The sequence below is a fragment of the Bombus pascuorum genome, chromosome 3 (assembly GCF_905332965.1).
Source record: "Bombus pascuorum chromosome 3, iyBomPasc1.1, whole genome shotgun sequence".
Classification (NCBI taxonomy): domain Eukaryota; kingdom Metazoa; phylum Arthropoda; class Insecta; order Hymenoptera; family Apidae; genus Bombus; species Bombus pascuorum.
Genome location: NC_083490.1, coordinates 12,247,727 through 12,269,123, shown reverse-complemented (window position 1 = coordinate 12,269,123; position 21,397 = coordinate 12,247,727). Strand labels below are relative to the sequence as shown.

The window sequence follows — 21,397 nt, the reverse complement described above, 5'->3', positions numbered from 1 at the left end:
CCAACCATCATCGAAGAAGAAAGCTTGCTGGTCTGTGATTTAACTTCGTCCCACGCTGAACAATGAGACGTCCACGTCGAAAACGCGGTTCTTTAATACAGATATTTTTCATAAGTCGCATTGTGTGCAAATAATACTGGCGAAGTACATAAGTAAGTATATAGGCGAGCGGTGTGATGCGCGTGAACGCGCGCGACCGAGCTCCATCCGTAATTCGCAACGCGCGGCGTATCCCCGCGAGGCGCGACGCGTGTTAATAAATCTCGTGAGATCACGGCCGGCAGAGAAGAGAAAGAGGACGATGGAATGGGAAGAAGGGACGACGACGACGACGACGCCGCGAGAAAACGAGCAAAGAGGAGCCGGAGGAGAAAGAAACGACCAGGACGGACCTCGCCGCACACGAAGGGCGCGAGAATTGTTCTTCCCTCGTTTGCGCTCCTTCTATGTCCGATTCAGAATTTCTTTTTTTTTTTTTGTTATTCATTTGTTGTTTGTATCTGTGGGAAACTATCATCGTTCTATGTTTGTGATAATTGGCTAGATGATGATTATGGCGATGTAAGGCAGTTTAGTGCTATCATTTGTGAAATGGCTTTTTACATTTCTGGCAGTGAAGTATAATTTTCATTTGCTTAATTTGTAAAATCAAAGAGACCTGTAAGAGTCGAAACATGTAATTGAAATGAAATTTTCACAATCGTAACTTTTACATTCCGTTAGGATTTTTCGCTCGGCAACTATCGATTTTCAGAGTTCGCTGATTTCAGGGATTTCGATAAGATCGAAGTTTGAAGCTTGTGACTTTTCAGTATCTTTTAGGAGTAGCAAGGAAGAAGAGGAAGATGAAAGGAAATGAAGAAATTGAGTGGCTTTTTATTTTTTTTTTAATATTTAGTTCTTCTTTAACTTACAGGCATCGTTTTAATAGTACATCATTGAAATATCATTATGATATGACGCTACTAATTATGTAATTACCCGCATAATTATGTAATTACTAATAATTACTAATAATTACACGATTACCTGCAATAATTATACAATTACTAATAATTACATAATTTCATTTCTAAAAGCATGATTTGTACGTTGCGCTTAAATCACCCAATTTCCTAGAAAACTTGTAATTCTTTCACGATACGTACATAATTTTCTAACAAAAAGTCGCCATAGTCCACCATACCGAAAGAAAAATCCCCTTACCATACTTTTAATATCAATTATACTGTTAAAATACATCATCCTATTACTAACAGCTATTAATACTACTAACAATGATGCTATTATTAACAAATCTATAACATTTCATAATATCGCCAATGATTTACATAATTTCATTTCTATTGGGTTGGCAACTAAGTGATTGCGAATTTTGTCATTAGGTGGTATTGTTATTATACTAATAGCTGTTAGTAATGGGATGATGTATTTTAACAGTATAATTGATATTAAAAATAGGGTAAGGGGATTTTTCTTTCCGCAGGGTGGATGCGACTAATTAAGAAATTTAATTGAAGAGCAATGCGTAAGTCAATACCACCTAATGACAAAATCCACAATCACCTAATTGCCAACCACAATAAAAACACCAGAAACTTACGCATTGCTCTTCAACTGGTAAATTTCTTTAAAAAATTATAATTTCTCGATAATCCATACGCTATATGGTAACAGATAATGCCACGTACCATTTTCCCAGAGAAAAATTCCCTCACCATGTCCGGAACATTGGCGAACAATTAGAAATTCTCACAATGAACGGGGCAAGATCGTCCCCCTGTTTCAAGGGAGAACCTCTGCTTCTCGCCTTCTATTCATCTTCTACGTCGATCCTCTTCCGATTTTCTCTGCAACGAGAACCGTGGCTTTTTCTTTGCTTTCTCGTCTTTATCCCTACGATGGAGTAGCTGCTTCTTTTCACGGCAGACAGCATCGTCGAGTAAGAGAAAAGAAAAAGAGTCGTCGTCCGCGGTTGGTTCGACGTTAACGCGACGAGTGAGAGGGAAAAAGTGTGTATTTAGCGCGGTGAAACCTCAGACACCGTTAACGTGCTCGTCTTTGGCTTGCGAACGCGGTTCCGTTATGACTCCTTTTGTCACGGGTCTGCACATTTTTCTGACCGATAAACCATGGCCCACGAGCATCGTTACAGCTACGATGAAACGAATTATTTTATCATCTAACCCTTTGGTAGTGTAATAAAATAAAGTAGAATTTAAAATAAATCGTTCGGAAACTGCGCTCCACTATATCGAAAACTAGAATGCACAAACTGTATTAGCTGCTTTATTTAAACATTTGCTCCGCGGATTTTTATGCACTACGATAGTGAAAACATTTCTTCTTCGTCTTCGTTACCGCGTATGGCTGATTTTTACGCGTTTATGGGAAATGAAAAATTGGAAAATACACATGACAAGTGAAAATATAAAAAGTAACGAATACACAGTAGCTACTTGTATAACATTCAGCGGATGAAATAACGTCCTACCATTAGATTCCATATTTTTCACTGGGTCTATGAAAATATGAATTTCCATAAAACTACACAGAACGCCAGCAAATATGTTGAAGCTTTTTTTACTCTAATCCAATTAACAAAGAAAAGCAACAAAAACAGTAAATTAATTTCTCACGCTCGTTTCTTTTTCACCATCCAACCGCTTCCAAAAAATCTCCGATTCACGTAGCCGTAAGAATGAAAGGAGCAAAAAACACGGCTACGAAGAAGCTGGATCCTGAAACGCGTCTCGAAATCACAAAGAAAGGAAACATTGAAAAACAGAGAAGTCGGGTTGAAAAATCGGAAAAAAACCAGGCTGTCTTTAACGGAGAGAAAAATAGAGCGTTATTTGCTGCAAAACCAAAAAGTCGCGGGCATCTTTTAACGTAATAATGAAAGGGTACACGGTGGCACCGACAAAGGAGACTCGGTTGCCGTCAATAAAACTCCTTTAGTTGAGCGGCACAGGCCGCTTTAATTAAGCGCATTCGTTTTAATTCGACTTAAAAGCGGCTGTTTAATTTGATTTTTCTGCGCCACGACAGAATCCCGGCCGATGCCTCGGCCCTCCTCGTCGCTCTTTCATTCGCTTGACCTTGATTTATTCAATAAACTCCTCTGGTCCTCTGCGAGTCTCAGCCCTGCAACTAAAAAAAAAAAAAAAACGTTCGGTCATTCATGATAGTTTCTGTACCTAAACTAAACTTACAGAAGAACTTGTTTTATTAAAAGAAATCGTATCTTCGTATAATAACATGGTTATTTATCTATTTGCTATTGTACGAAGTAATTATACATAAATTACTAAATTAATAGTAGGTACATATTATTAAAATAATAATGGTAATTAAAAGAAAGAGGATATAGTGGTTCATGATCTAACATTACAAAAGAACTTGTTTCTATTGAAATAAATATCTTCTTATTATAATAAAATGTTTATTTATTTAGTGACGTATGAGGCAATTATAGCAATTGGTATAATAGTAATTATAACTGGAAAAAATATACGATCACGTATGAAAGGTAGAATAATATATAAATACAGCTGGTAATATATCGACTCTTCAATCATCCATACAATTTATATTTAATATATTCAAAAACATGCCAATCTTTTAAAAGAAATTATAAGATTCAAGATATAATTTGAACCGATTCTAACTTACTAATAATTTATTATTAGCGAATAACCTATTAACCCATTTTTATGATCGGTGCAGGTGTAAAGAATTAATTAGAAAAGGTATTTAACGACGTTTTTCTCGGTAAGAAAATTAAAAGAATCTCATACCTCATAGAACAATTTTTACTCAATCTTCTATTTAACACTACAAATCTCGGATATTTTATATGGAAAGAAACGTAACTAACGTCATCGATAATCCTTCAGTCAGCGAATCGCAAGTTTTGCAAGATCGATATTGCATCGAGATGAAAGAATCGGAATATTCGCAACTATTTGCAACACGACGCACGAACGCTCGTAAATCCAGAATTAACGCGAGAAAGTAGAACGCGGCGAGATTACGAAGAAGAAGAAAAAAGTAGAGTAGAGCAAAATAGAACGTAGTAGGATAAAAAATTCGCTTCTCGAGGAAGTAGACGTATAAATGCAAAGCAGCCGTTCGCCATAGCCGGATCTTGCAACGTGGGAACAAAAAGACACGTGAAAATGGACGTAAGAAAAATGGCCATCTAAAAAATGGAGATCCATTTGGAAATTCCTGGTTAGTATGACGAGACCAAGAAATATCCGTTGAGAAATGTAAGAGAAATGAGAAGATGAGGGTGAGAGGGTGAAAGAAGCGTCCGGATAGCATGCAACAAGTTTGGACCATTTCCTTCAATTTTCTTCTCGCCATTCTCTCTTAGGACGTTAATTGTTCTATTATTTAGGATGATACAAATATACGTTACGAATATGATGGAACATCCAAAGTGTTCACAGTGTTTTTCAATAGAATAGGAAAATAAGTATCGATAGAAATTTTAATATTAATTTTAAGAGAAAAATGGAAAGAAATAAAAATGGAATATTGGGTTCTCTGGAAATATTCTCTGTTTAACAGTTCAACATCCGGCACATTAAATCCAAATTATCTAAAAGATGTAAAATTTATTTATATATTATACATAGGTGTTTTGTTATTTTCAGATCAAAGATTCATTAGGAATATTAATCCGATTTATTAATTATTCGCTGCTTTGCCAATGGAGCCTGACCAAGAAAGATCAGGTATTAATCAGGGACAAAGTTTGACGAATTTTGAAAAGTAGCGTTTTTTGAAATTGATCGGAAGTGATTTTGAAAAGCAGTGCAACTTTCGGTGTTAAATGGTTAAACAGTCAACACCTTCTCTTACACACCTGCAGACTGATAGAATTGAACTAGTAAAAACTAGTATAAATAATAATTAGCAGTAAAACTATCGACAGTAGTTCTATACTTGAATATCAATGCCAATTGTTTTCTGTAGACTTCACAACTTCGACATTTACAGTATCTTGAGGAAAAGAAGGTGGTTATTGGAGATGAAGACAACGTAAGATAAAATTGCGAGTGTACTAATTAAAAGAGCAGATAAAAGGTAAAAAGGGGTGAAAGTGAAAAGAGGAGCAGGAAAACACAGAAAAAGAAGAAAAGAACTAAAGTATTAGAAACAGAGATTGGGAAAGGGGTTAAAGGAAAGGAAAGAGAGCGTTTGGAGAAAGCATGAAAAAGGAAAAGAGAGGAAAAGGGTGTCGCTAGAAAAGAGAAGGGTGACAGGGGGAGGGAGAAAGAACGAAGGTACGAGAGAAATCACGTTCTCTCCTACTTTAACGCGCGGTTCTTATGAATCGAGCGGAGGGCGTAACCCAGATTACTGTTCACCGAACTATAATATTACGCGAACAGATCGGTCTGCCTGTATAACGGGTGATCGTTGCGAAATTATCGCGCGACTGGTCCTCTTTAACCTCTACGTGATTTTTATTTATCTACGATATACAATAGCATAATAAAGAAAATACATTTAGATGATTGGAAACGATTATTCTTAATAAAATTATTTAATTTTGTTTTCATATTCGATAACAATGCTTTTCATCAGTTTTGAGAATTTTCAAGAAACTTTAAAATCAAGAAATATTTTTCCTTTCTATCGTAGTATTTTTCTAGTAAAAAATTATCGAAAGAAAAATTATAATAACATAATTGTTAATTATTCTAAGAAATATCGCCACGTTTATTTAATCAATTCTGAAGATGTTTTAAATAATATAGAAACTCTTTCCGGTTCTGGAATTATTTAGAAAAAAGATTTTGTACGATATCGTATAATGAACTCTTAATTGTGTTTATTAATTTTCTATTAGGAACTCGTTCAGCCGTTATTTCAAAAGAACGAGTGACTATTTCGTATTAAGAGAAGCTTTTTCCTATTTCAGGAAGAACTTCCTTTTCCTGTTAGTTCAACGTAAATATTAGCTACCTCTAGGAAGATCGCGAGTCAGCCAGTTTCATCATCGCCCAGTCAATTATCACTCCAACTACGTACTTCATCCACTTGGGAAAGGAACTTCAATCCTTTCCCGGCATTTCTGTTCATCAAAAGATTCTTCTTCCTTCCTCAATTATCTTCCTACCGATGAAAAAAGGGCTGGTTTACGGCTCTTACTGACAACTCCATTAGGGAATTCTTTGCGTTTACAGAAATTCATTCGTAACGTTTTAATCATTGATTCAATTAAATATCGAAACAATAGTCTTCGTAGCTTTTTACTGAATTTCATAGAAACTGAAACAAATTTTATTCACTTTCTGCGAAATTATACAAATCGATATAGAAAGATATAATTTGAAAAATACTTATCGCTATATTCCACAGTGATACACAGAGTCTAATGATTTAAAAACGAATCGTAGTTTATAAAGAAAAATTATATTTTCAAACTATATCCCCCGCTATGATGCAATATATTTTATTGATTATGTTACGTGTTTCATATTCTTTTATCATCAAGCTTAGTCAATCTTATTATTAGGCTTCTATTACTATCCATTTCGCAACTCATAATCTTGCAAATGTATGTAATGACGTATTGTACAATCTCGACACGTTCATCGTACGCCAGTTATAAACGGAAATGACGTATAAACGAAACGACGTGTAAGTATACGTCAAACAACGATGCACGTCATGAAACGGAACGATATGAAGTAAACGAAAACGATTTTGCGACGAACGTTGTTATATAATAATAACGTACAGAATAATTGTTACGTAATAGAAAAACACGTTAAGTATTAAAACCAGTCATTTATAATCTAATTTATAATTAATAATTTACAATTATATTATTTGAAATATTTTATACTGATCTCAGTCGAGACACCATCGATTGTTTCGATCGTCAAACTTTTTGGTGGTTCCCATACTAATTGGTATATTTTTTAAATAAATAAAACAAAATTTGTTTATTAGAAATGTTTTGAGAATATTTATACATTAATACAATATTAAATTTATTGATCCGAATTAATATTAACTATCGGAAAATTGAATGAAATATAACGAATTATATCGTTCCTCGTACAATTTCCAATGGTACTTTACAGCGTATGTATTTTAATAATCATGTAGTACTTTAATAACTAATCTGACTAAATAAAATTTGATGAAATTCGTAGTTTAAAAAATTATACACTCGCATATATAATATAAACGTACGTAATATCGCGGCAACTTTTAAATAAAACACAAATTTTCATACGCAGAAACCGATTTCCGCAATAATTCATAATCCTTCGTTTGCAACTTTATTTTTACTGGCGTCAACTGCATACCGAGTCCTTTACATCCATGCGATCCTTCTCTTTTTTTAAACAACCGCCCAATTCTTGAATATAATTAATGTAATTCTTGTAATAAGTAATTCTTGAATATTCTTCCAAGTTTTTAGAATATCGTCCAACAGCTTTCATTGCAACGCGTTACCTTAATCTTTCTAAGCAAAGTTAGATTGAAACGAAAATATAGAAAAATGAAAAATAATTTAAAATCGCTGGTCGATAACGCACACATAGTATGAAAATACAATAGAAGGATAACTGTAAAAATCATAAATATTATTTACACTTACAATTTCACAATAATTGGTAAATAAAATGTGTAAAAATCAGTGTTACTAATTTTACACGAAAATTATTATCATGATAGCGTATGACTCGTGAAAATCGGATTAGCAGGGAGCGTGTCAAATTCCCCCTGTGAAACAGGTTTGCGAACCAACCCGATGCATGGAATCCTGTGGGTTCACCCGGTACGTATTCCCGAAGGATACGCTTCGGAAAGGAAACGAGACGGAGTGGCCCTTCTCTATCTGCCTCCCACTCTTTTCTCTGTTGTTCTTCATCTTCGTCTAGCAGCAGTCGGTCGTCCAGGTAGTAGTGTCAGAATTCTAGTGCAATACGGAGGGGTGGGAACCCTTGGCAATCCGAATTCCCAACCCCGACACGACCTTGCGCTTGCACATGCCCGCACGCACCAGTGGAACCCGCTCCTGACTGTTCTCTCTTTCTCTCCCTTTCTCTTTTTCTCTTTAGCTCTGACAGCACTCGGAGTGTCTCTGACGCGTATATGCACTGTTACTCGTAAGTATTAGGTTGTCCGAAATGTTCCTTTCGTTTTATAAGGAAATTATAGACGCACAATGTTTTTTGTTTTATATTAGTTTATCGAATTATGCACGAACATAATAATAGAAATGGATCACACTTAATTCGATAAAATAATATAAAACAGAAATTGTTGTTCAGCTATTATCACCTTATGAAACGAAAGAAGCTTTTTGGGCAACCTAATATCTAGAGCTTTGACCAATTTGTAACTCTATGTGCATATAAATAGATTTACAGATTGTAAATTAGACTGTTAATCGGGTTAGCGAAAATTTCTTTAGAAATTTGGAAAATATTAATAAATCAATGTGAGATTTAAGATATTAGAAAATAGGGGATTCACGAGGGAAGAAATTGTTACGTTTCAGAAATTGGCGATCTAACAATTTTCACGTTGTAGCCTCTCGAGATAAAGGTTACCGTAACTTTAATAATAACGATTAAATAACAAAATCATCGTAATATATTTATATCAACAATATGGATCAGATTCTCCGTGAAAAATTTTACGATATCCAATTGATTTTCTCCACCCTTTTCTATTGTGTCTCCAATTTAGAGGCGTCCTGTACTACGATCGTCGCAGTTACTCTTTTCTACAACTCACGTTATATTTCCTCTATCAAACCTAAAAGATATCGGCGCGTTTAACTTACCTTCTAAGCCCATTCTATGTGACATTTTTCGCTTTAAAAACACTGCAATCAACAACGAATAAATAACAAGATGGTTGCATGGTTGCTCGCATTCGCGATTCAAGTCACATTCTCTCAAACTTAAGACGAGATCTCACATCTTCGACTCGTTCTTTCACAATTTCTTAAATTACATCTCCAATTCAGAGAAGACATATGCGTACACCTATACACATACAAAATAATAAAAATCAGCTGCTCTCTACGATTTTACATCACATTCTGTCAAACGTAACCAAGCGTCCGTATACTTTTGAGAGACAGTGTATGCGCATACAGGATCGCGTGACCGAGTGTATGCGTGTGCGGCGCGTATGCACCGCTAAGTATGCACCGCTGCTACGTCGGGCATTCCGGTGTGCACTTATGCGCACGTTCGTGCCGGATACGCTCAGCTTGTGCGCCTCGTCTGCCAGACGGCTGGAACTCGAGGCTGCGTTATGGTTACGACGCCTTATTCGCCACAGCCAAGGGTTTCGAGTTTAGGTTCTTCTCCGACTGCGTTTCCGGCTTTCAGGTTTATTAGAACTGTTCTCCAGTTATCTTAGAAGAGTAGAATTTTTATCAAGAGCAAAAGAATTCTACGTCTTCTGCGTATCTATAGGATCATCTTAAATTTAGATATCGTGGAGAATAAAAAAATGTTAATGCAGCTTAGTCGCGACAGCAGAAGGTTCTCCCTCAATTACAACCGGGTTTCTGGCTTTCAGGTTTATTAAAACCATTTCGTAGCTACTTTCAAGAGCAGACTTTTTATCGCGGATACGACAAAACTCTATGCCTTCTGTTTCGTATATTTGCAACGGGGTTGCCTTAATTCGGAGCACAGTGGCGGATAAAAGAAATATCGAAATTTTAATATGCCTATGAACTCTTCTCCAACTTGATCTCTGGCTTTCGGGTTTATTAGCATTAAATAACGCACAATAATGAGATACAATTTAAAAATTTGACATGATAAATGTGATAATTTGGAAGGCTTCAGCAAAGAGACATAAGGAGGAATTGAAATATTCAATGATCGATTGCATATTATCAAAGTTATTCTTTTGTTTGCTTGCCCACTGCCAATGTTTCTACGTTTATGAGAAATTCGAATGCGCATTGCACATGATCTGTAAAAATATACAAAATATCCAAGGCGTGTACAGCATTTCAAGGACGAAACAAATCTCTATTTATCTCGCACGTTGCTTACTATTTATACGATTCTATTTTCAAGGGTATAAAATAATGATTACACAAAAACCTGAATTTCCCTAAACATTCGCAATCCGCCAATACGAAAATATTTCCTTTCGCGTTCACTTTCCTCGGAACATGTAAACTCGATTCACCTAAACAACTCGTCTCGTCCAACCAGAATCTATCCAACGTTTCCGTTCCATTTACCCAGAAACCACACAACCATGAACAACCGCGGCAATTGACAACAGCATTAAGAACACAACTACCTGAATAGACACCATAAAGTTTGTACTGTCGAGCGACTTTGTAGCAACTTGCACGTAGCTATGTCTATTAGCATAGTTAGTAGATCGATAGTAGAGTTCTGTATAGATCAGGATCCGAGTAGAAGACGTCGCGTGACGATATTTCGCGCGATACGATGGCCGATGATACGACAAACGGCGGCGAAATCTAGAGCGGGCTGTTTCAATCGCGTTTCGCTTCGCGCGACGACGCGACGCTACGCGCATATCTGGGTCAGCCGTGCGACCTAACTTGCACCCATGTGTGTACGTTCCCACTTATACGCGACGAATAATGCGGGAATGAGCGCGTGCATACCCGCGTTTCGATCGGCGCCACTCTATGGTCGGTCAGGTGTGCGCTGGTGATCGTAAATCGATCGATTCGGCCGATTCGATGCGATTCAAGAACCGATTCGACTCGCTGCAACACCTCTAGCCGCGTTTAGAACGAACCAGCAAGAATATAGAACGAGAACAGCAGCGTTTTACTGCTCGTTTTCTGTAAACCACCATCGACCGATAGCTTCGTAAACTCATTTACAATTTTGTGTACGAACGTTTGTAGAGATTAGACCGAGCATCTGGAATGCTCGATAGTTATTTCCGGTTCGATCTTCGATCACACTCGTGGCAACTATAACCGACGAAGAAATGAAGATTTTTCGAACGTTCTTAGGATCTTTCATAACGTGCCTTTTTTTTATTTCACGAACAATCGTCGAATGCTCGTTTACGCTTCGATTTTCCCCACTTTTGGCGTTTAATGGTGCGTTTAGTTCTTTCACCGCTCTGGTAAAATTTGGTAAAATAGAAGCGCAAACGAGCATTCGTTCGGCTGAACGAAATTTAAACAATTTACATTTAATCGATTTACATTTACATTTTACAAAAACACGAAGAAAGTGAGATCATTCTTTGTCCGATCGGTGGACGAATGCTCGATTGCGATATCATCTTTTAATTTTACCGAGCGGACAACAAATATACTCTCCGTTGGTCTAAACCCACCACGAAGCAACAACGAGCTTGCTTCGCCTGAACGCACCTTCATGACGTTCTGTGTACGTAAGGAAATACATATCAGTGCATAAATATTAGAACATTTAACCCGAGAAATAATTAGGAGCTTGCTAAAAGCTTCTTTTGGAAACCATGAGTTACAATCTATAGAGATATTCTATGTTATCAAATAAGAATTTCATAGGCAATAAATATTTAGTGGATAATTTTTATTTGTTCATTGTCTTAACAAATCTGCATATATTTCGATTACTAAACCTTTTATTGTATTTGTTACTGTCTAGTTCATTGCACTTTACGAATGATTCTATTAAACGAGATGCAAGTTTTTAGAGAATCATTAAATTTTTTAAATTAGTGTTTATAACGCGAATAAAACAGAACGAATGTAAAGGAATGTTCAAATACTAAATGCAAATAGTTACCAATACAGTCTTTCTTCTACCATATTCCTATATCTATGAAATTTCCAATTACCAAAAAGCATTTACACACCATTGTATTTATCGTATGGTGTACATAGCAATTAATTAGTACATTTAAGTACATTGAATTTCTTATCATCGATAGTACGATCGATATCCTGAAAATGAAATGGATCTGCTATAAAAAAATTATGCTTCAATGAAAAGCAGGAGTATGTACAAATATTTACTCCAACCATTGTGTTAGGTTGACCGAAAATTTTCTTTCGTTTCATAAGGTGATAATAGATGAACAACAATTTCTGTTTTATATTATTTTATTGAGTTAGGTATGATCCATTTATGTTCGTGCATAATTCGAAAAACTGATATAAAAGAAAAAACAGTGCACGTTTATTATTTTCTTATAAAGGAAAGGAACTTTTCGGACAACCTAATACATATATAATATATCTCAAAAAGCAGCTCCATTGCAATTTCATCGGATCGACCAAAAGACATTTACTCGCGTCCAAGTAAGTTAAAATGCAATTACTTAATACTAGAAATACCAATAGTTAACATATAGCTATTTCTACAAAAACCAGTCAAAATGAGTGGTCTTTAAAAAATACGTAACAATAGAATATTTTTATATTTATTGATTTATTACTATCTTACAGAAAGAATTCCATGTTATGTAGCACATTTTTGGTATTATTAATCCACCATGATCGCTAAACGAGGCTTGACACATTTATGAAATTGTAGAACCGGTCGTTTCGACTGCTGTGGTATTTCTAGCGTTAGCATCTAGCGATCTAGCGATCGATCCGGAATTTTCCTGATAACTGATATCGTCGTATCGAATGATACGCAGTAAAAATTTTAAAAACGCGTGGGAAGTTGCACAAAACGAAGAAATTGGTTAATTGGGGTTCGATTAACAGATTGCAGCACCTTTTTACACTTTGACAAGTATCAGTCATTTTCACTGGTATTGGTATAAGTAGCCTTGATACCATAGCCACAAAAAACAAAATGAAATTCATTATATTATTCTTTTAGTTATCGTTGCGAAAAAGTCATTACATCATTGCGGAAGAAAATATAACATGAAGTAGGAATTTTAAAATAAAATTGTAAAACCAGTCAATTTGAATGGTGTGGTAGTTCTAGTGTTAGTCAAACTGAAACTCATTGCAATCGTGCGGTTTTCCGCTCCGCCGTAGGAAATCTTCTAAAAACACCATCGATACCTTCCCCAATATTATTTCACGGCACAAATAACGTACGGGTGGCCTGTTTGGCATTACAGAAATAATCGCACGCTAATTAGACTGTCACGTGTCGAAGGTACGGAAGGTCGGGAGCGACGTTTAATCGAATTAGTAAGGCACTCGAGCGTGGCCGAGGGTGCTCAAATAGAAACCCGCCCCAAGCGTGGATGGTGTTTCGATCTGTTTTGTCTCTGCTTTGTCCCCGACCCTCCATACGTTCCGCTTAGTAATCAATCTTGTCTTCCGTTCGACTTCGACCTCGTTCCGTTCCCTCTTCTCTCTTTCTCTATCCTCTTTTCTTTTTCTCCGTGCCTCTCGATATTTTTTAATCGACCGTCGCTGACCGACGCGCTTGTCCACCAACATAGACAAAACGCTTCTCTAATCCCAGTGACAGGGAAATTTTCGTGGAAAAATCACGTGCAAAGCCTGTCAGGTAGAACGCTCGATGGAAATGAGTGTGGGAGGATTTTTAGTTTTATTATTAGCCTAGGACACAGCATAGGTCAAAAGTTTGAGATCGGTTCTGGTATCTGATATCGGGTAATTTGTGAAAAAAAAGGGAATTAAACATATAATATACTTTTCTGGCTGTTTCATAGTAAATCGAAACCCTTCACCAGGTTCCTGTTAGCTTCGTATCTTATTTTTCTGGGTAACAATTTTTCATTGGTTTTCTTTCTATTAAATACGTAATTATTATTAAATACCTAAACTTGCGAGCAATAGACAGTGAATTCGAATTTTTTAATATATCTCGAAAATAATTTCATTTCCTTCAACATTAAATCGGATATATTAATTACATTTTCGCGTTATCGTTTATTTATTGTCTTAACGTTCGCAAGGAATTGTTCGAATCGAATATTTAAAGAAACGTGAGATCGAACAAGCTTAAATTAATTCGCTCAAATAATTGAAACGAAACGCAGAAAAGAAAGAAACGCAGGAAACGTGTGGATTTTAAACGAGCAGACTTGTGACAATCAAACGTGGAAAAGTTTTCGCACACGATGCATCCGTGCGTCATGTGCACTGCACCAAGGACGCTGCATGACGCACTGGCGCATTATAACCACTTTACCAGTTAACCCTGTATAACCCGGTGTAACTCCCAGGTAATGTTTCACGCGTCCGTATTTCGTCTGCGTTCCAGTTTAAACGCTCCGAATCAGTTTTTATTCCAACACGTATACGTTAAAACGAATCTCAATCTGTTTTCTTCAATTTAGGCAATTCGAAGGTAATGAAAAATGAAATAAGATTTATTCGACTTTTATTATTCAAATAATTATTCAATTCATTAATTCAATATTTTTAGAAATATCCATATACGTTGGAACATGTTCAACGAAGAAACTATAACTGCAGCTTACGATTATCAGACGACTGAAAACATAGAATCGAAGAAATTTTTACTCTTGCAACGGTTGGAAAATTATTCAGATCGTACACAGAATATCGCGAATAAAATCATCTGCATTACGTGATTGGGATCACATTCGATGAAACGATCAGACGATTGAAACAGTTTAGAAGTAAAACGAAGGAAAAGGCTATAGTTTTAACGTGTACCAGTTTCAGGAGAACAAATGGCAAAAGGTTTCGTCGAATTACTTCAATTTGTGTAATTATACTCAAGAATGTTTAACCACAGACTATTTAGCACTTACAAAGCAACAGTTCCGTAATAGAGCTACTGTGAAACAAATTTGCCTAATCGTTGTAACGTTTCTCATTGGAATTCATCTTTTCCTAACAAAGTCGTGCGAAACATATTTGAAGATCTGGCGATAGGAAGAAACCGGAAAAACGAGCAACTTAATAGATAGACAATACGTAGCTTCTAATTAACGTGGCGTATAAATGCCGCATGCAAATAGGGATAACGCGGTTAATCGTCGACGCGTGTTTCGAGTCGATGGATCGGTCAAGCTGTTGCGCAACGATATGGCAGCGCGTGCCTCTGAACAGACGTTCCTCTGTTCTCTCGTTCTCTCAGCTCCGTTTCTCCCTTCCTTCTCGATTCGCGCGCTACAGGCCTCTGGCCTCGTTCGTCACTGCACTCTTTGTGCTTCTCTTTGTTTGCTTCGAAAAATTGGAAATTTTCAGTTTAAACAGAGACACCGTAGATTGCCAAAGTTTCCCACAAGATCTACTTTTTCACGAATTTATAATAACTTTCAAATGGAATTTTTTAATATTTTAAACGCATGTCTTACTGTCTTTCTCGCTATCTTTTTTTTTATTATTATTGCTGTTAATGCGTGCGAATGTATTTTTATGCGATAATTTGTATAATATAGATTTACAAGTAATTAGAAATTAAATAAGAGAATTTGAACAAAATTTAGATAAGTAGAATTTTTTAATATTATTTTAATAATTATTATTTTGCATTATTATTAATGTTAGTGTGCGCGTAATGCTTATTTTTATAGAAGAATTTACATAATGCAGAGCGAATTACAATTCGAGTAAATGGAGCAGACTTTTTCAAAATTTAGCTTTTTGATAGTGGAATTTAAATAGAACTTTGTAATATCTCTATTTTAAATGTTTTAATTGTACGGTCGATTTACAGCTTCCGTTATTTATTTCGTCTATTTGTTTAACACGTTACTAGTTGTTTTTTATCCGCAAACATGGTTGTAATTTAAACGGTGGAAGAAATTTTAGAAAAATTTCAATCACAGAATGTATCGAACAGATAACGTACGATTTACCTGTACCAATCTCGTAAATGTAGGTTAAATTTAATAGTTTATTTCCTGGGTTGCGGCAATATGAAATACAAAATCGTATCGCTTGGCAGAAAATTGAAAATCCTCGTTTCATAAAGGTAAGAAAAATATCGAACGAAGGGCACAGTAAACAAAGTTGTTTCCAGCGAATAATGAAATTGAATCTGTTAAAAAGCGCTAAATTAAAAACGTGATTCCTAGCTAGCAATGATACACCGCAGGTATATTCGATTTTATTCAAATCTTCGCCTCTCTCGAAATTGTTCAATTCATTTATTACACTACATCTGAAAATTAATCTTTAAACATTTCCATATATATTTAGCCAGAAATCAAATAAACGTTTAACTTCTGTGTCTTTATATTTATATTTTTATACATCTTCATATTTATTGCTATCATTTCAGCAGACAAAAAAATTTGTAGAATTCTAACAAGACGTATCACGTAAAATTAAAGCGGAAAATCATCTGTATCAAGAAGAATTTGCTGGACGTTTCTTTTGAATGTTAGAAAAAGCATAATTGAGTGGGAAAAGGGCAGAAATAAAGCAGTAGATTTATTGTATTTCGGGATATTAAAATTATAAAATTGTCAGAAAATGGACTGGATTAGTATGATTTTTGAGTGGTTTGCGCGTACCAAGTAATGGCTAACCAAAGCAATTTCTCTTTCATTCGTGTTCCATAAGTTTATCGTTTTCATGCAACGAAATCTGCATACGATCAACGTTAAACAACGTAGACAGTACAGTCAGAAAAGATATAACGAGAAACGAGTAAAAGTTTCTTTCGAGGCATTTCAGCTTCAGATATTTCACTGAAAGGATGAAATCGTTCTACGATCAGAATATAGATCCTAGCGAGATCTGAAAATTAGCACAGTTTCAATCTCGAATAGGCAGATATTTCCTACATCGAAGAGACGAATAAGGCGGTGATCTAAATAAAGACTAAACTGTAAAACAACGATGAAACCGGAATGAAATATAGTTTTAAAAAGACCAAGTTGTAAAATAATCATAAAGTAACATAAGAAATAATGGTAATATAAAAAAATATCAGACGTGGTATTAAATGAACCTTTCTAATTTATTTACCACTATTTGTTAAAACTACTGAATTATGCAATACCTCGTTCTCGCATCATCAAAATCAAATGTTCCGTCTACGAGTTTTGTACATAATCCAAATATTACGAATAGTTCGTTCGATATTCACCGTGGAATTCCACAAAACCAGGACTTCGCATTCCGAGTACTCAGATGACAGCGTTCGATTGACAGAAGTTCATCGAACCAGACGTGAATTAACTCTCTCGTTGTCGATTCAACTGGCGATGTGCTGCAAACAAAAATGTTGCACTATTTAGAAAAATGTAGATTTCATGTAGATTTTTGATGTACATAACTATTTCTTTCTTGCTTATCCTCAGACAATAACAAACTTTTAATAAAACACTAATTGAACTTTTAATAGAGCAAAATAAAAATTGCTGACCACTTAATACTTATTTATTTTAATTCATAGCCAATGTTTTTCTTCCTAACTCATTAACTCACCTTTTTTCCTAATTCTACGAATTCTTCAACTGGGAAATTTTCCCCAGTCTTTATCAATTTACCAAGACAGTAAACATGTTTTTCTGAGTAGAATTCACCAAACGTATAATTGATATTTTCTATATGTCTCTGAAATTATGGCACAAACGGTCGGCTGATGATTCCACATGGAAAAATAAGTGGAGAAGAGGAACAACGTCCTTTTCGCTCGAGACTTCGTTTTCAAGAAAAATGAGTTTGAAAATCCATCAGATAGCCGTCTGTCGCCTGGTAGTTTCGAATTATGAAAATGTTGCTTCTGCTCGTGTCTGTATTTTGTTAAACGTGGACAGTGTCTGTTGTTATTTCTGTATTTAGAGGTAGGATCATAATAGCTATTATTTTATTCTTTGGATAAATCTATCACACTATTCTGAGCCGAGAAACATTTATTGCACTTTCTTACATGGACTAGAAATTAAAAAATGCGCCTTTTCTTCTTTTTTTAATTTTTTAGATTATCGTCTGCCCTCCTCAATATTATTACTATTAATATTTTCAACAAAATAATAACTAATTATTAAACCTGGGCCCATAACCTGTTGTTATTTCTATATTTAGAGGTAGGATCACAATAGCTATTATTTTATTCTTTGGATAAATCTATCACACTATTCTGAGCCGAGAAACATTTATTGCACTTTCTTACATGGACTAGAAATTAAAAAATGCGCCTTTTCTTCTTTTTTTAGTTTTTTAGATTATCGTCTGCCCTCCTCAATATTATTACTATTAATATTTTCAATAAAATAATAACTAATTATTAAACCTGGGCCCATAATCTGTTGTTATTTCTATATTTAGAGGTAGAATCACAATAGCTATTATTTTATTCTTTGGATAAATCTATCACACTATTCTGAGCCGAGAAACATTTATTGCACTTTCTTACATGAACTAGAAATTAAAAAATGCGCCTTTTCTTCTTTTTTTAGTTTTTTAGATTATCGTCTGCCCTCCTCAATATTATTACTATTAATATTTCCAATAAAATAATAACTAATTATTAAACCTGGGCCCATAACCTGTTGTTATTTCTATATTTAGAGGTAGGATCACAATAGCTATTATTTTATTCTTTGGATAAATCTATTACACTATTCTGAGCCGAGGAACATTTATTGCACTTTCTTACATGGACTAGGGATAAAAAACAAAAGAATAGTTCATCGAGAAGAAAAATATATAATAATTAATCCTCTTTTGGTTTTTCGTTTCAGTCAATAATTACGAGGTGGAGTGAAAACTGCAGCCCATGAAATAGGCTTAGAAATCTGTTATAATTTGTCTTCCTACTTTAAAAAAAATTTTTTTGTATTCGTTAAATATATATAAAACCATACCTCAAAATTCAGTAACTTCATTTCTTTCTTTCTCTTCTAAAAAAAATCACGAAAAGACGCTGTTTTAGAACATTCTAATTCAGGACACCCCTTTAAACCTATTAATTAAATCCATTGATTATATCTAGAACTATCTTCTATTTATTATTTACTCACGTTGTCATTTTCAACAGTGTCGCTATTTGCTTCCTAATTAATAAAATGATTCTTAAAAGGTACATCCTTGGCCTTATCCTTGACTATGATATCATTGAAATTGAACACAGAGTATAGAAAGTAATAATAATCAGTAACAATAATAAAGAAACGAAAGTTTCATAATTTACATTCACGTACGCGACTACCTGCTGGGTTTCCAAACTCGTTTCTCTCGAAAACGAAGCCTTAAACGAAGAAACGTTGCTCCCTTCTTTCGATTTATTTCCACGCGTAGAATCATCAGCCGACTTGTACCGTGATTTCGCAGACGCCCTGTATACACGCGTTTAGCAATCAAACGGTTAACATAGCTTCCCACACGGTAGATAAAATACAAAATACGTAATTACTCGTAATTATCCTTGTAACGACACGAATCTTAACACATTGTTGACCGGTCACGAGTTAACTCGTGTTTCCATGGCCAAACGTTGCCACGAGTAAACGAGTACACGTGGTGCGCTTTTTCCGCAAAAGAAATATTAAAAATTGAATAATAAATAAAATTTATTAAAGTTTTACTTCCACATCCAATGACGAAATAATAGCCGGTGACATGAGATAAATTCTCAATAAAATTACCGGTCAACAATGTGTTAACAATGTAATTCGTCTGGTAATTCGTCTTTTATTACAAGGTGCGCACTGCACGGACAAAGAGTTTTAAAAATCTCGTTGTAAGGCGTGAGTTTCAGGTAAATGAAATCGTAACTGTAGCATATTTCGTTACCATTGTAGGGACACTGAAAAATTCGAGCAGCTGTTTTCTGTAGAAAACGGGTCTCGTGCAACACAGAGAGGACCGTGGCAGAGCAGAGTTGGGCCGCGTTTATGAGTTGGCCACGTACAAATGGCCGCTACGCTGGCTGGCCGCTGAGCACGCCATTTTGCTCGGCAATAATTATTTAGCCTGCAGCGGCGTTCGTTTATTTGTTGCACGCGACCGAGTTAAATTTGTACTGTCGTTAATTCAACGGCTGCCACCCTCACAGGACAAGCTGAATTTACCGCGACGAAACGGCACGTGGTTGGAATTCGCGTGAGACGTGGAAAAATCGTATGGAAACTGAAAGCCAGCTACCTATGTAGATATAAAAGCATGAAAGAGTTCATTGTCACGAGAACGGTGTTTCTAATTGCTTTTCCTAAGTTATATCTTTTGTATGTTTTTAACACTAGAACTATCGATGGTTAACACGAAGCTATTTCTACCAAAACCAGTCAAACTGAGTGGTCTTTAAAAAATACGTAACAATAGAATATTTTTATATTTATTGATTTATTACTGTCTTATAGAAGGAATTCCATGTTATGTAGCACATTTTTGGTATTATTAATCCACCATGATCGCTAAACGAGGCTTGACACATTTATGAAATTGTAGAACCGGTCGTTTCGACTGCTGTGGTATTTCTAGCGTTAGCATCTAGCGATCTAGCGATCGATCCGGAATTTTCCTGATAACTGATATCGTCATATCGAATGATACGCAGTACAAATTTTAAAAACGTGTGGGAAGTTGCACAAAACGAAGAAATTGGTTAATTGGGGTTCGATTAACAGATTGCAGCACCTTTTTACACTTTGACAAGTACCAGTCATTTTCACTGGTATTGGTATAAGTAGCCTTGATACCACAGCCATAAAAAACAAAATGAAATTCATTATATTATTCTTTTAGTTATCGTTGCGAAAAAGTCATTACATCATTGCGGAAGAAAATATAACATGAAGTAGGAATTTTAAAATAAAATTGTAAAGCCAGTCAATTTGAATGGTGTGGTAGTTCTAGTGTTAATCAAACTGAAACTCATTGCAATCGTGCGGTTTGCGCTCGGCCGTAGGAAATCTTCTAAAAACACCATCGAAACCTTCCCCAATATTATTTCGCGGCACAAATAACGTACGGGTGGCCTGTTTGGCATTACAGAAATAATCGCATGCTAATTAGACGCTAATGATACGCAGTAAAAATTTTAAAAACGTGTGGGGATTTGCACAAAACGAGGAAACTGGTTAATTGGGGTTCGATAAACAGATTGCAGGACTCTTTTGCACTTTGACAAGTACCAGTCATTTTGATTGGTGTTGGTATAAGTAGCCTTGATGCCATAGCCATAAAAAACAAAATGAAATTCATTATATTACTCTTTTAGTTATCGTTGCAAAAGTCATTACACCATTGCAGAAAAAAATAAAACACGAAGTAGGAGTTTTAAAATAAAATTAAAAAACCAGTCAATTTGATTTTTGCTAGTTCTAGTGTTAATATCCATTTTTGCAAACCATTATGTTGCTCCCCCGATTTCATTTAATATTTATGCTGTAACGATGTTGGTGCAAGAATAGTAACGAAGATATTTTGATCGCGTTGCGCAACATTAAATTAGCAATTCAACTTGTCAAGCTTTAGATAACCTGCTCACGTGGCTGAATATTTTCCCATTAAAAATTTGTTTCTTGGTTT

The 21,397-nt window shown here is 35.3% G+C and overlaps 1 protein-coding gene across 6 annotated transcripts in view; it reads right to left on the bottom strand.

Annotated features, from left to right (window-relative positions):
* Positions 1 to 873: 873 nt before the first annotated feature.
* The window catches only part of LOC132905004 (uncharacterized), a 173,346-nt gene continuing 152,822 nt past the window's right edge, over positions 874 to 21,397 (bottom strand). For all 6 annotated transcript variants that reach the window (XR_009657714.1, XR_009657717.1, XR_009657715.1 and 3 more), the window contains 3 exons: positions 17,010 to 17,132; positions 1,567 to 3,147; positions 874 to 1,343 (listed from right to left, as the gene is read on the bottom strand). Coding sequence is in view for 1 of the 6 variants with exons in the window: in XM_060955894.1 (XP_060811877.1) it covers positions 3,108 to 3,147; positions 17,010 to 17,132 (163 nt within the window). In the remaining 5 variants the exon portion in view is untranslated. The remainder of the gene's footprint in view (positions 1,344 to 1,566; positions 3,148 to 17,009; positions 17,133 to 21,397) is intronic.